Here is a 13,551-nt window from a genome sequence, read left to right on the forward strand (position 1 = left end):
GAGCTGGCCGCCCTCTGTGTGCTCAGCACTGTGTCCTGCATGGCAAGGCTCAAATAGGTTCTCAAGTTTCTGGTATCACGCTTAGCAGGAGCAAAACGCACTGAGCTGTCCACACAGACCACGTGCTGTGTCCTTTGGACGCGTGACGGTGTACGCCCAGGTGCAGGGCTGCGGCTGGCTCAGCCCCTGGTGTCAGTCTCTTGAATGTGACCAGTATGAGACCTGAAGCGCGCCTGATGGAGACCAGCCTCAAAGACCAAGCTATAAGTCTGACTCTCAGCGCACAGAAAGCAGAACTTAGCAAGGTCAGCTGTCAGAACTTCTAGGCACTAAGATTCTTGTTTTTTCCCTCCAATAGAGTGAGTGCAAGTGAGAGAGTGAGCATGTGCACACAGTGAATGTGGGGAGCGGGGTAGGGGCAGAGGGAGAGACTGTCAAGCAGATTCCATGCCCAGCCCAGAGCCCTGTGTGGGGCTCAATCTCGCGACCCCGAGATTAAGACCTGAGCTGAAATCAAGAGTTGGACGCTTAACCAACTAAGCCACCCAGGTGCCCCTGGGGCAGTAAGATTCTTAGAAGAACTTACTAGCATTTTTGTAATAACAAGTTTTAGACAATATTTGACTTTTTTTTTTTTTTTTTAAGATTTATTTATTTGAGAGAGTGAGAATGAGAGAGAGTACATGAGAGGGGGGAGGGTCAGAGGGAGAAGGAGGCTCCTCGCTGAGCAGGGAGCCCGATGCGGAACTCGATCCCAGGACTCCAGGATCATGACCTGAGCCGAAGGCAGTTGCTTTAACCAACTGAGCCACCCAGGCGTCCGACAATATTTGACTTTTAAAATATAACTTTTCTCATGTCCCTTCAGGAATGTCACCCAGCTGAGCCTGGGGGCTTGGCTGGCACAGCTCCTGGGGCAGAGGCGGCCTGTGAGGAGCACCCACCCCCATGGCTCAGCTATAGGAACAAGGGCCCTTCCCAGGGCTTTGGAGGAGAACCCTTAGACCCCACCTATCTGCAGAGTGGGGGCCCCTGAGCACACCTGCAGTGGGCTCAGAACAATGATCTGACACAGGGCAGGACCAAGAGCATGCCACCTCCTCGCCGCCCTCACCAACCAGGCCCATTCATCCATCAGCAAAGACACAGCCACACAAACGAAAGACATGCTCCCACTGCAGGCAGTTCCTGCAGGGATGCGCTCACACCAGGCAGAAGCACACACCGCCCCCCAACCGAAGCAGGGCAGGAAGGACAGGGTGTTCTCCAGAGGTGTCACAAGTGAGCGGTGAAGACAGCACGAGAACAGAAACACTGCAAGACGGGACAGAACCACTCCCGTGTAACCTGGCCTAGCCTCTGGTTGGATGACTTTTCAACAGCACGGGGCCACCTTGAATTCTTGGCCTCTTAGAATGAAGTACCGTGTTAACTTGCAGGTGGGCAAGCAGACAGAAAACTGGAATGGCAAGATGTGCGCTGGCTGCACCCTCCGCCGTGCTTACGGGGCTCTAGAAATCACCTGCCTGTTGCTTTCCCTGAGTCAGAACACTTAACTTCAGAAAACCTCATCTTCTAGGTGCCATACAGGAGCTAAACCCTCGGGAACTTTCTTACATAAAGCTCCTAGAAGTATGGGCCACGTGCAGGTCAGGAATGCACAGAGAGGCCAGCTCAACAGGCAAAGGCTCACAGAGACAGAGCCTTGTCTCCAGACAAGCTATCAAAGCCTTGAAGGACCAGCAACAGGACCCCAAGATTTTGAAAGGCGATGCACGCACAAAGTCTCCATCGGCAATCAGACCTCCTCTACTACAAGTTCAAGAAACCATGTACTCTTGTAACAAAACCTACACCCGTGACCCATCCTTCCTCCAAGCGGACGATGAGCGAGTATAGGTCAAGGCTCTGGAAGGCAGGCAAGGTCGCACCCGGGAACAGGCCGCACACCCTGCGGCTCCGAGTGGGGGCTGGGACCCGCCTCAGTTCCTAGTTGGCTGAAGGCGTGACGCCCGTGATCTTCCAAAATCCCTCACCCAGGGGGGCATGGGTGGCTCAGTTGGTTAAATGTCTGACTCTTGATCTCAGCTCAGGTCATGATCTCAGGGTTAGGAGATCAAGCCCTGCGTCCGACTCTTGTGCTTATCAGGGAGTCTGCTCGAGATTCTCTCTCCCTCTGTGTTCTCGCTCTAAAATAAATAAATAAATCTTAAAAAAAGAATCCCTCATCTATAATCCCAGAACGAGACGTGCTTGGTCAGCGAGAGAGAGCAGCAGGCCGGAGGTGTGCGGGGGCCTTCCGCCAGAGAGGCAGTGCTGCGAAGGGGACGTGGGCAGGTGTTCTGGCCCAATAATCAAGCACCTCTGCGGTTAGTAGTAGGGAAGCGTCTGCACGGGCAAAGCTGCCCCAGTCTAAGGGCCCTGAACACCCAGTCAGCCAAATGCCAGAGCCGCGTGCGCGCCTCGGCCGTAGGAGGAGCAGCTGGCCACAAGAGGACCCCGCCAAGAGTCTGCCCTGACCCAGCGCTGGCGGACAGGACAAGGTGGCTTCGGGGGTGGGGTGGGGGTGGGGCTCTGTTCCATTTCAAAGTGCTCCTGTGCTCTGCCTGTGCTGAGTAAACACAAACACAGGATAGGCTGGTATAGCTCTTTACGAGTACGGTCTTCCTCAGATCACTAAGTTACTACCACAGCCGGCAACACGGACGTCCATCACCTGGCAGGTGGCCGGTCTGAGCAGTGACTTGCTCGGGAGCTGGGTCGCTCAGGCTCGGCGTAGCGGTAGCTCTCAGCATAGGCAGACGCTGCACTGTCGTGGGACCTGTACCTGGGCTCATACAGGCCATAGACGTCCTGCCGGAAGAAGGGTTTGTGCGACGTTAGAGACCAGCAGAGACACAGCATGTCGAGCAGCCGGCACTAGCTCTAAACGGCACTGATGATGGCCCTCTAGGAGGAGCGCTGGACGTGGGGCTTCCCTCATGCACAACAGAAAACCTACAATCTGAAATCCACAGCCACAGGCAGGTGGCAGGATCTTCCTCAAAGGGACTGCCCTGCTCCTGCTCAGGAGATGGCCAATGTGTCAGCGGGCAAACCCTACGGAACCATGGAGACTCTCGAGGGCTCCGCCAGGCTTCTAGTCCCTGAAGTCTCAAATGTGGAGATGCGATGACCCCACAAGTTTGTGTTCTGTTTCAGACACCATCTCAGGTAAGCAAAATAACCAGGGTTTCATCTCAGTGGGTCCTGGAGCTAGGGGAAGCCTCAAAGAGAGGATCACATTTTACTCTCATGAGGCTTTCGGCTCCATTAACGGACTGATGAATGGCCACGGCTCTGTCTCTAAGGAGTGGCCATGTGCAGACCCGAAGCAGAGATGAGGCGATCCAGGCATGAGACAGAATCAGCCCTTTGGTCTATGAGCCTGACTCTCTGCCATCACCTGAAGAGGAGAAATCACGTCAAACAGACTTATTCTTGACCACTGCTGCAGGCTGTGGCGACAAGGCCAAAGGGCAGCAGGGGGCGGGCTCCCACGAAAGTGTGCTGGGCTCCAGCTGGAACTCCTGGGAGGCATACGGAGTTGCTACACAAAGGACCCAAAGCAGGTACACTGCTCCCCTCACGCTCTGCCAGCCCCCGTGGGCTCTGGGCACATCGAAAATCAGTTTCGGTGTGTGGCAACGGGAGTCCTTGGGGCTCCTTCCAGAATCTAGAATTTGCTGGTCTCAGTGCTCAGTTGTGCACTATTCATACATTCATACATTCCCAAAGATGCTAAAAGCCTGCAAAGGAGACCCAAGCCTCCTGTCAACGGGGGCTGCCGCCTGGCCCAACCCCACCAGCCCTGCACACCCAGCCGCCTCTGACTGCAAGGGCCCCAGGATGGCCAACCCCCCTGCCCAGTAGAACCGTGCTTTTCAAACTTGAGGTCCACACTCCTGTGAACTCAGCTACCTTTGGGTGATGCTGGGCTGGGACTACAAGTCATGAGAAGCAGACAGCGTTCCAATGTGTACGCTTGAACCATATGGTTTCAAAGTAACAGGACTGAACAGAACCCAATTTAAACAACATTCGTGCACTTGGGCCACGGTGAAGGGCAAGGCTTCCGCGTAGCACAGTGGCCGCCCCCACCCCGCTGCTGCCCCTCAAGGAGGTTATGGAATTTCATCCCCCTTGGCTGTTTTGCTAGGATTATATTCCAAACCTAACATTTTCTCTAAATGCTTTTATTCTTGAGAAGGGACTTCAAATACTATACTTCCTGTTACTCGTCAGATAGATTTTTCACATCAAAACCACACCGAAGTTTGCAGAGGCTATCCCAGTTTCCCAAAGTGTGCAACCCACAACTCAAGTTCTACAGAGAAGCCACCAGTGGGACAGGGAACAGGTGGCTTCTCAGCCATGTAAGTTGGGGGATGCCATGTGAAAAAATTAATCAGGTATTGCACGCAATGCAATACACAGGCATGCAGAGTAAACTTCCAAGAGACGGGCCGCACCGGGCAGAGCAAGCTCCGTGAGCGGGGGGCCTGCCTCACGCAGCGGCGCCTGGAACCGGCACTCTGCACGGTGACGGCACTACTTACTTCTGCGCTGAGCAACAAAAGCCTGCCAAGGAGCACAGCTCGAGAGAAAGGAACCACTGGTCACAGGATTCAAGCCCAAGAGCTTGAGCGTACCTGGTAATAGAGGGGGGCCGGGCCAGGCTCCAGCGGGTATGGCGAGGGGTAATGGGACTGGTAGCCATCGTACAGGGGTCTGTAATAGTAGTAAGATGCCAAGTCCGGAAGAGGCGGCTGCAGCCAGTGCTGGTCCGACCGCATGGCTGCCTGGCTCGAGCTGGTGGACACGACCGATGCGCTGGAGGACCGAGGTGGCCGGGCCGGCAGCGGCTGACCTGTGTCAGCTGGAGCTGGGCTTGCGGGTGGTGGGACCAAGTTTTGGGGCTGTCCCTGCAAGGGTGGACTTCCCGGGTTTGAAGTTTCTGAACACGTTGCTTTGGGCCCTTGTGGAAGAGGTGGTGCTGGCTCCTGCTGGGCTCTCTCTAGGCCACGCTGGTCCTGAGCGTCTTTTGTCACCTGTTGGTAGAAATGGTCTGAGTTATGTGGCCCGGGCCCAGGTTGTCTCGGATGACTGCTGACGGTGTGCCGACACGCAGAGCTGTCAGCATGGGATGGGCTATACATCCTTAGAGGATTTTCCAAAGTCCTATTTAGTGTGAAGTCTGGGGCTCCAGGAGTTTCTTCCCGATGACTGGAGTGATCTGCCTTACTACCAGTAGGTACTGAGGTAGCGTTTGCAGGGGGCACTAACATCACGCCTGTGCTTCCAGCAGGGCTACTAACCAACTCGGGAAGAACGTTCTCTGCATTATCAATCTTTTGGCTTTCTGAAAGCAAGTTCTTTGGAACTGGATGAGGTGGCGGCTGAACCAGCAAATTAGCAGGCTGATTAGAAACTATTTCCGAAGTACCAGGAACTTGTGGAAAACTACTGTGCGTGAGACTGCTAGGCAGAGGCGAGTGGGTGAGAGCGCCGGCCGTGATCCCAGACACAGCAGCACCATCTCCAGAGTCCCCCCCCACAGCCCGGCTGCTTGCCGAGGGCTTATCCCCGACCACAGCATCTCTCCAGGGCTGATTCTTCTCGTTAGGACTCGATAAGGACACAGAAAAATTAATGGGCTGAGCCAAATTATAGCTTTGATCAGGCTGGGCAATCAAGACTGGTTGATTCTGCAAAGATTCAGTGGGCGGTGAGGACAACAGACTGGCATAGCCGGAACTTGCCTGTGACGGGAGGGCCTCCTCTTCTCCCATCTTGGGAGGATTCTCAAGGTTCTCAGAAGCACAGATGCTGTCCCCACTCGGCAGAGGGAGGCCGGAGCCCGGCTCCTGGGACTGCGGAGCGGACACGCCCTCATCTGGAGGCTGAATCACTTCCGACGGCTGGGGTTTCACAGGCACGTGCAACACAGGAGCAGCCGGGGCTAGAAGGACATTGCCTCCAAAATCTGGCAGCTCGTTCTGTGCCCACAACGTCGTCACTGGGCTCTCACACTTCAAAGCTCCCTGGGCTCTGGCCAAAGGCCTTTTCTCCGCTGCCAGGAGCACAGTTTCCAAGGGCGGTCCCCCGCTGTGCAAGAGCCCGTGGCCAGGCTCCACAGGGACGGAGAAGGGTGCAGAACAGGCCTGGAGCGTGAACAGGGTCTCCATGTTGTCCGGCGGCTGCTCCAGGTTGCCGGGGGAGGCGTCGGGTCGGGCAGCAGCGGCCCCACGCTGCTTCTGGTGGGCAGTGGCCCCTCTCACCTCACCTACCACATTGGCACGATCAGCCTCGACGGGTTTTACTCCAACTAAGTGCGATTTCACTGGTTCAAAAGAACTATTTGCACTTGTCTGAAATATTCCAGTGGGTTTTGGGGGGCTTGGGGTTGAGGGCTGGGACCGGCTGCTGTGGTGATTTTGACTCACGGTGGTCTCGTTTGTCTCTCCTCCCACAGGAGAAGAATCAATTTGCTTAAAAAAACTCCCCGAAGACTCATCTTCAGGCTTTCCAACTTCCTGCTGAATGAAAGTGCCTACATCTTGGGGCCTGGCTGCACTCGGGAGATTCCTGTGGTTCTTGCTGCTGTAACCGGCTGACGCGCCATCAGACCACACAGGGTGCAGTGCTGAATCCGGGGCCTCGAGGTTTGGGCCCCCACCTCCAGCGTGGCCCACACCACCAAGCTTAGGGACGGCTGGCCCGGGAAGGGGCCCGTATCTGACCTGATCGCTTGGGGAGGAAGGGTCCAAACTCAGGGGCTCACTTGGCAGAACTTCCTGATTTTGAATGAATTCTAGGTCTTCCACATTCTCAGACTGCACGCTGCTGGCCGTGTGCGCCCCTGCGCTTGCTGCGCTGCCCCACACGGCGGTGGCGGCGCTTGCTGCCGGGGGCCGATCAGGCTGGGCGCCTGCAGACTGAGAAAAATAAGGTTGTGGGAGTCCTCCCTGCTGCGTGGCCTCATTGTTGGAACCTTTGGGAAAGGCCTGGTAAACGCCACCTGCTCCCACATGTGCAGGAGGATGACCAAGCGCGGGGCTGGGGGAGAAGCCGTCGAAGTCAGACTGACCAGCAGAGCCTGTTTTTTCAGAGGAGAGATTCTCCTCATTTTCTGTTTCCCCACCTTGGAAAAACATGGAGAGAGCCCCGGAGTCCACTTCTGACAGGGCTCGGCTGGTCCCGGCCCCTGGGGGGTAGTGCAAATGGCTTTCTGGGCTATTTCCCTGAGCGAGGGGATTAACGAGAGCGAGGTCTGGCAACTGCTCTTTATTCACTCCTGGATTTGGCCTGAGCTCCTGGCTCGCCCGAGTATTCCCAGCTCTAGAATTTTGCCTGAACGCATTTTCAGGATCAAAGTTATCTGATGAATGGTTTCCACTTTGTAGGTAGGCCGCCTCGTTGCTTCCATCACTGGCTAAGGGTCCTGGCAAACACACCAGTGGGTTGAGCTGCTCGTGGCCAGGACCATGATGTGGGTTGGACGGAGCAGGGAAGTGAGAAACACTGGAGGCGTGAGGCACCGCGTTCTGAACAGGTCCTTCTGGGCGGGGCCAATAATGTTGACCTGAGGGTTGTGGGCCTCCCTGCCCTGGTCCCCACTGCCCTGGCATTTGCTGATGAGGCTGAGGGAAGAAAGGGGATGGTGCTAATGCTGCAGCACTGTCATGCGGGTTCTGCCTACTCAGGGGCCTATCGGGCCCAGGCATGTTCGTGTGAGGATGGCCCCCATGAGAACTGTCAACACCCGCTCCTGGAATATACTGAGGGTATGGCAGAGTCTGAACTTCGGGTTCTGAGCCGGAAGCAACCTCGGCACTCCTGTTCACCTCGGGCTCCGATGGAGTTGAAGGGGTCAGCACACTGGAAAACAGACTGCCATCTGCTCTGGGCTGTGACACTGGTCCTTGGAGGGTATCCCCAGCATTGGTGTGAGGCACAGGCAGACCGGTGCGCTGAAGGAACGCTGGTGGGGCCGGGCCTTGCAGAATGGGTGGGCTACTTTTGGACGAACTGCCCAATGATGTATTTTGTAGCGCCTGTCTACTAAAAGCAAATGGATCCGTCACCGGCTGCAGGGGGCAAGTTATCGGAGTCACGGGTGCGTTATTATTTGCCTGTCTCCTATATGGTCTGTTGGACCAGAACATGCTCTGAGGAGTCCCAGCTGGAGGTGGCCCAACCACACCGGATGGGGCTGCCTGGGGAGGTGGCTGCATGACTGATCTTTTGCACAATTAGATGCTGCTTATAGAAAGAAGCAGGATATAGGTTTTCCTTAATTTGAACTGAAAAAGAAAAAGAAGAAATTAGCATAAAATCCATATATTCAAACTCCCAGCCAGAATCAGGAAAACTAAAAAAACAGAGAAAGGCTGGAAACAACTTAAGAGTTTGCATCTTCAGTCCCTCAGCTCCTGCTCTCACCCCCCTCCCGCCCAGAACTGCGCCCCAGAGGGGCTGCTGCGTGCACAGGCAAGAACAGGGAGAACACCGGATCGGGATGCAAACGCGGGCTGTGCCTGGAGCTCACTGACTGACTTGACACAAGTCACTGCCTTCTCTGCGGTTCAGTTTTGTAGCCCAGCTGAATACCCGTGTGGAATGCCTGCTGCCTCCGTGACGCCCCCACCCAGAGCAGAGGGCAGAGATGAAGCACAGCTGAACTGCTGCTCTGACTTACTACCAGGTACGCTGACATCGCCCCATAAATTATCTCCAGATCCCGAAAGAGCCAACTTCTCTATTAAGACTGCATATATCATACTTCTCACAAAGGTTAATATTAAATCTTGAAATGAAAACAAAAGTTTAGAATTTGTATTTCCATTCTAATGAAAGGGCGTTATAAAGTACAGAGTAATACAAGCTGAAAAATCTAAAATATACTAAAATGCCTTTTATGCTCCCGTGCAAAAGCCCTCATTTTCTGTGTGATGACTGCCTGAATAGCATTAGCAAAACAAGTTGCCTCTGACTGCCAGAGCTGTAACAACTATCCCTAGAATGAAAACCCCAAGTAAACTTAAAGCAGTTTTAAAACTGACCAACTCGGGGTGCCTGGGTGGCTCAGTCGTTGAGCATCTGCCTTCGGCTCGGGTCATGATCCCAGGGTCCTGGGATCGAGCCCCACATAGGGCTCCTTGATCGGCAGGGAGCCTCTTTCTCCCTCTCCCACTCCCCCCTGCTTGTGTTCCCTCTCTCACTGTCTCTCTGTCAAATAAATAAATAAAATCTTTAAGAAAATAATAAATAAATAAAACTGACCAACTGACTTCATTCAAAAGTTTTCAATAATAGAGTGCCAAAAAAAACTTTTATAAAGAACAAAGAAGCAAAATCATCTTTACAGTGTTTTTTCTTGCTTGTGCTAGTGGTGGGTTTTTTTCTAAATAAAATACATTAAGTATAATCTTGAACAGTTAACCTGTACTGCTAAGACAAAAACCCAGGTACCGTCTCTTTACAAATTCTTTTTCTATGTGTTAAGTCCTTCCCCCTAGTACCACCCTCACAAACAGGGTAAGTTTAGCCAATCACGGGGGTAAGTAAACACCAGAGGGAGAAATCGTGGAAGGACTCCAGAGTGTAACCCACACGTTTCTGCAGATGTACAAAATTTTTGCTCTTGGAAATCTTTCTGATAGCCAGATACAAGAACGCACTTATGAATGTGTTTTAAGTAAAACTATTACAAAGGAAAGCTCCTATGTCTCTCTGGAAACTAGTCCTAGGAATCTATTACTTCACTACCATTACTGCCCACACATGCTCTGTCCTAGGCCAACAGGGAACCCCTTCTGACTGAAGAGCACTCCGAAACTCACTCAAATTTAATGGACTACATTAGGAACAGCATTGGAGACCTCACTGGGTTATAAGGAGCCATTTCAAAACAAAGCACGTTTACAGCTCAGCTTTCTATGGACTTGTTATCTGCGCAACAGAGGCACTCAGGACACCCCCCAAGACACGACTTCCTCCTTGTAAGGCTTCAGCAGAGGACCCTCACCATTCTAAGCAGCTTTAAAAAAGAAAAACCACACATGGCAGAGGCCCAGAGGATTACACAGCAGGGGTGTAACTGGGAGAGCACGGCTGGATGTCCAGCTGAATGGCCCCGGGCACACCCCTTGTCTTTTTGTGACCCTGTCACTTCATCTATAAAGTAAGAGAAGCAATATGACAATTTCTATGGTTTCTTCTGGGTTTCATCTTACAAAGTTCTACTCACAGAGATTCTGGGATGCCTTAATCCCTATTGCTATTTAATAGGGAAATGTTATCAAAATGTAAATTTCACAGGTTTATACTTACATGCTTTCCTTGAAGAAACTTTCTTTAAAAACTATTTTCTCAACTCCCAGACTAAGAACCATTTTATAAGCAAACACTATCACTTTCCTATAACGTAGAATCCCCTACTCTCCCCCCTACCCATAATTGAGAGCTTTTTACCAATATGCCAATTTCATTTGAAACAATCTTGAACATTATCCTTTTAATCTTTTTTCTTTATTCACAAACAGAAAAACTGCCTATCACTTCTCTCCTGACCCCAGGGAACTTAATTCCAGCCAGGAAGTCATCCTGCACCCTCAAGTCATCTAACTTTTTAAAAAAAGCACTATTTCAGAGACACCAGCTGCTGTTCTTAAAGATGCATTACTCATAAACCTAGTTCTTCAAGTAGACTGCCTTGTATCTCTCGGAAATACTTAAGCACACCTATTTCCAATATAAATTCCTGACTGTGGGACCAAGACACTTAAAGCCCACTCCTTATCCTCAGAGCTGCGGCCTCAAGCTACGAGTGTGTAAACCAAAAGGAGTGCCAGAAAGAACCTGGGAGTCTACCATTTGCCTTCAATCGCCCTCACGGCAACTGTGAGTGTGATGTCCCTGTCAGACTATGAGACACTCCACTCAAAGAAACCATAAACTCCAACTTTCCTAAGTACAGAATCAAACACATTTAGAGAAAGGGGAGCCTAAACACTGCTAAAAATGACAAAGATCCTAAAGGACGCACTGACATTCAGGAAAGAGCTTTACAGAAGCAAGAAGGAATCATTAAAATCGACACACTACCCTAAAGAAAGCTTTCTGGATGATTTTGGGACCTACTGCTATTTAGGGTGAATGAATCACAGGAACATGCCTCTTGCCTTATGTTTGCAAGATAACAACACCCAGAACCCTAAGAAACGGCATGGGGGGGGAGGGAAACCTGCAGGGAGCCTGGTTCTGCTGAAACTTGCAAAAGTATCAATGTTAGAAACAACTGTGTGTGACCTGGTTTGCTCCCTGCCATATCTGGGGTGGGAAATACCACTCAGGTTAACATCTGCACACACGGGTTTAACACATAATCTTAAGCAGCTCATGCCCAATCTCCAAGCCATTTAAAAGTGTTTTCAGGGGCGCCTGGGTGGCTCAGTCGTCAAGCGTCTGCCTTCGGCGCAGGTCATGATCCCAGGGTGCTGGGATCGAGCCCCACATCGGGCTCCCTGCTCTGCGGGAAGCCTGCTTCCCCCCCTCCCCCGACTCCCCCTGCTTGTGTTCCTGCTCTCGCTCTCTCTCTGTCAAATAAATAAATAAAATCTTAAAAAAATAAAAATAAAAGTGTTTTCAGGTGAAGCAGCAAAAGCTGATTTTAAGTGGCTGTGTGATGTGCCCACTCGACTGTAATTCTTCCGCCACAAGAACTGTAATTTTATTCCGTATCCCTCTAACCCTTAATGTAAAACACAAGTGACAGACCTCCGCTGCAACACCTGTCACTTTGCCACGAAATTCCCAACAGACAACAGCAATGCTAATCTGTCTCTTCACCAGCGTGGCCCAGGAGAAATCTCTCAACCAATGCAGACAAAACTACTTCAGAAGCTTCCAAGCAAAGGACACGCAAAACTGCTAAAGAAATTTCGTACTCGTTTGTACTCTTTAAAAAGTTGCAGGGCGGGCGCCTGGGTGGCTCAGTTGGTTAAGCGACTGCCTTCGGCTCAGGTCATGATCCTGGAGTCCCGGGATCGAGTCCCGCATCGGGCTCCCTGCTCAGCAGGGAGTCTGCTTCTCCCTCTGACCCTCCTCCCTCTCATGCTCTCTGTCTCTCATTCTCTCTCGCAAATTAAAAATAAATAAATAAATAAAAAGTTGCAGGTCTGGTCTATCTTCCAGCCACTCCAACACAACCCTCCGTCCAGGCCACCAGGGCTAAGCCAAGTGTCAACACTGTGAGCCCGACAGGCACTTGCCACAGTGCAGGCCTTGCCTGCGGGGTCCCCGTCAGTCTGACGAGGGCAACAGAGGTGCAGAAGGCGGCAGGCAGGCCGCGCACCTGGCCCAGCCGGACCCACCCCGGGCCCGCAGGTCCCCACCCGCCCCCGGGGCCTCTGCCCGACACCTGGCGGTACCGGGAGAGGCGCCGTCCGCTTGGGGCTGGGCCCGGCCCGGCCGCTCCCCTCCGCCCGACCCCGGCCCTCACCGGCGCGCCACAGGGCGGCCGAGGCTCCCGCCCGGCCCCTCCGCGATCCCTGGGCCAACCCCTCAGGAGCAGCCGGCGAAAGCCGGCCCGGCTGCGGCGACGAGCGCAGACACGACAGCCGCAGCAGCCATCTTGGCACATCCGGCTCCGGCCGCCGCGCCGCCGACGTGTCCGACCGCGACGTCAGCGCGCGCCACGCCTGCCCACCACGCCCATCAGCCCCGCCCATCGCAGCTGCTCCCGAGACGCTACTCCCCGTACGTTAGCTCCGCCCCCTCCCTCGCCGGCCATCCATTCGTCCGCCCCGTTGGCCCCGCCCTCGCCTGCGACCAATCTTTCGGCGTTCATCCCTCGGTCCCGCTCCCTTGGCCTCGCCCCTGCGACCCGCCCCCGCCGCGACCCGCCCTTCGCCCACCTGCCGGGCCGGGCGCGCGGAGGGCTGCTCGGGGACGTCGCCCTGGTTACGCCAGCTCTTTCTCCCAGTTTTTTCTTGTCTTAGGATGGGAGAGAGTCGGGGTTCTTCAGTCAGGCCCAAGTGAAGAACCAGTCTTGAACGACCGAGGCCGAGAACGGCTACTCGGCGGCACCGAGAAGCCGAGCGGCGCCCTAGCGCAGGCGCGACCCTCCCATTCTGCCGTTGGACTTCCTCCAGGGCTGGAGACAGGCGGAGGCGACCGCGCGTGCGCCGGCCGCCGGAGCGGGCTGCGCCTGCGCACCTCGCGGCGGCTCACGGGTTGCCTGGTTACGGCCACTGGTGGCTCAGGGTTCCAGTTCTGCCCGGGAAGTTCGTTTCGGTCCGCGCCCGGCCTTCGGGAAGCGGAGCCCTGGGAGTCGTCCTGTAGGCAGCCCCCCGGCCCCGGCCACGCCGCCCCTACGCGGTGCGGCCGCCACCCCCGCGCACGCCCCGCTGCTCCTGTCCTTTTCCTCCGTCCGCCCGAGCCCCTCCGAGGCCCCGGCTCTTCCCCCGGCGGGCAGCGGCTGCCTCTGCGCCCGGTCGCGGCCCCCAG

General features: G+C 54.2%; 1 protein-coding gene across 4 annotated transcripts in view; it reads right to left on the reverse strand.

The window, feature by feature from the left end:
* SEC16A (SEC16 homolog A, endoplasmic reticulum export factor) overlaps positions 1–13,203 on the reverse strand; it is a 34,337-nt gene extending 21,134 nt beyond the window's left edge. For 2 of the 4 annotated variants that reach the window (XM_081803961.1, XM_081803958.1), the window contains exons 1-3: positions 12,960–13,203; positions 4,692–8,345; positions 2,717–2,853 (exon numbers count right to left, since the gene is read on the reverse strand). In XM_081803961.1, the coding sequence (XP_081660087.1) occupies positions 2,717–2,853; positions 4,692–8,276 (3,722 nt within the window). In that variant the 5' untranslated portion in view covers positions 8,277–8,345; positions 12,960–13,203. Of the gene's footprint in view, positions 1–2,716; positions 2,854–4,691; positions 8,346–11,820; positions 11,943–12,544; positions 12,705–12,959 lie in introns of those variants that run through there. The other 2 variants (XM_081803960.1, XM_081803959.1) reach the window with 2 other exon arrangements.
* Positions 13,204–13,551: the final 348 nt, after the last annotated feature.

The sequence above is a fragment of the Leptonychotes weddellii genome, chromosome 14, assembly GCF_054177405.1.
Source record: "Leptonychotes weddellii isolate Sample4059 chromosome 14, ASM5417740v2, whole genome shotgun sequence".
Taxonomy (NCBI): Eukaryota; Metazoa; Chordata; class Mammalia; order Carnivora; family Phocidae; genus Leptonychotes; species Leptonychotes weddellii.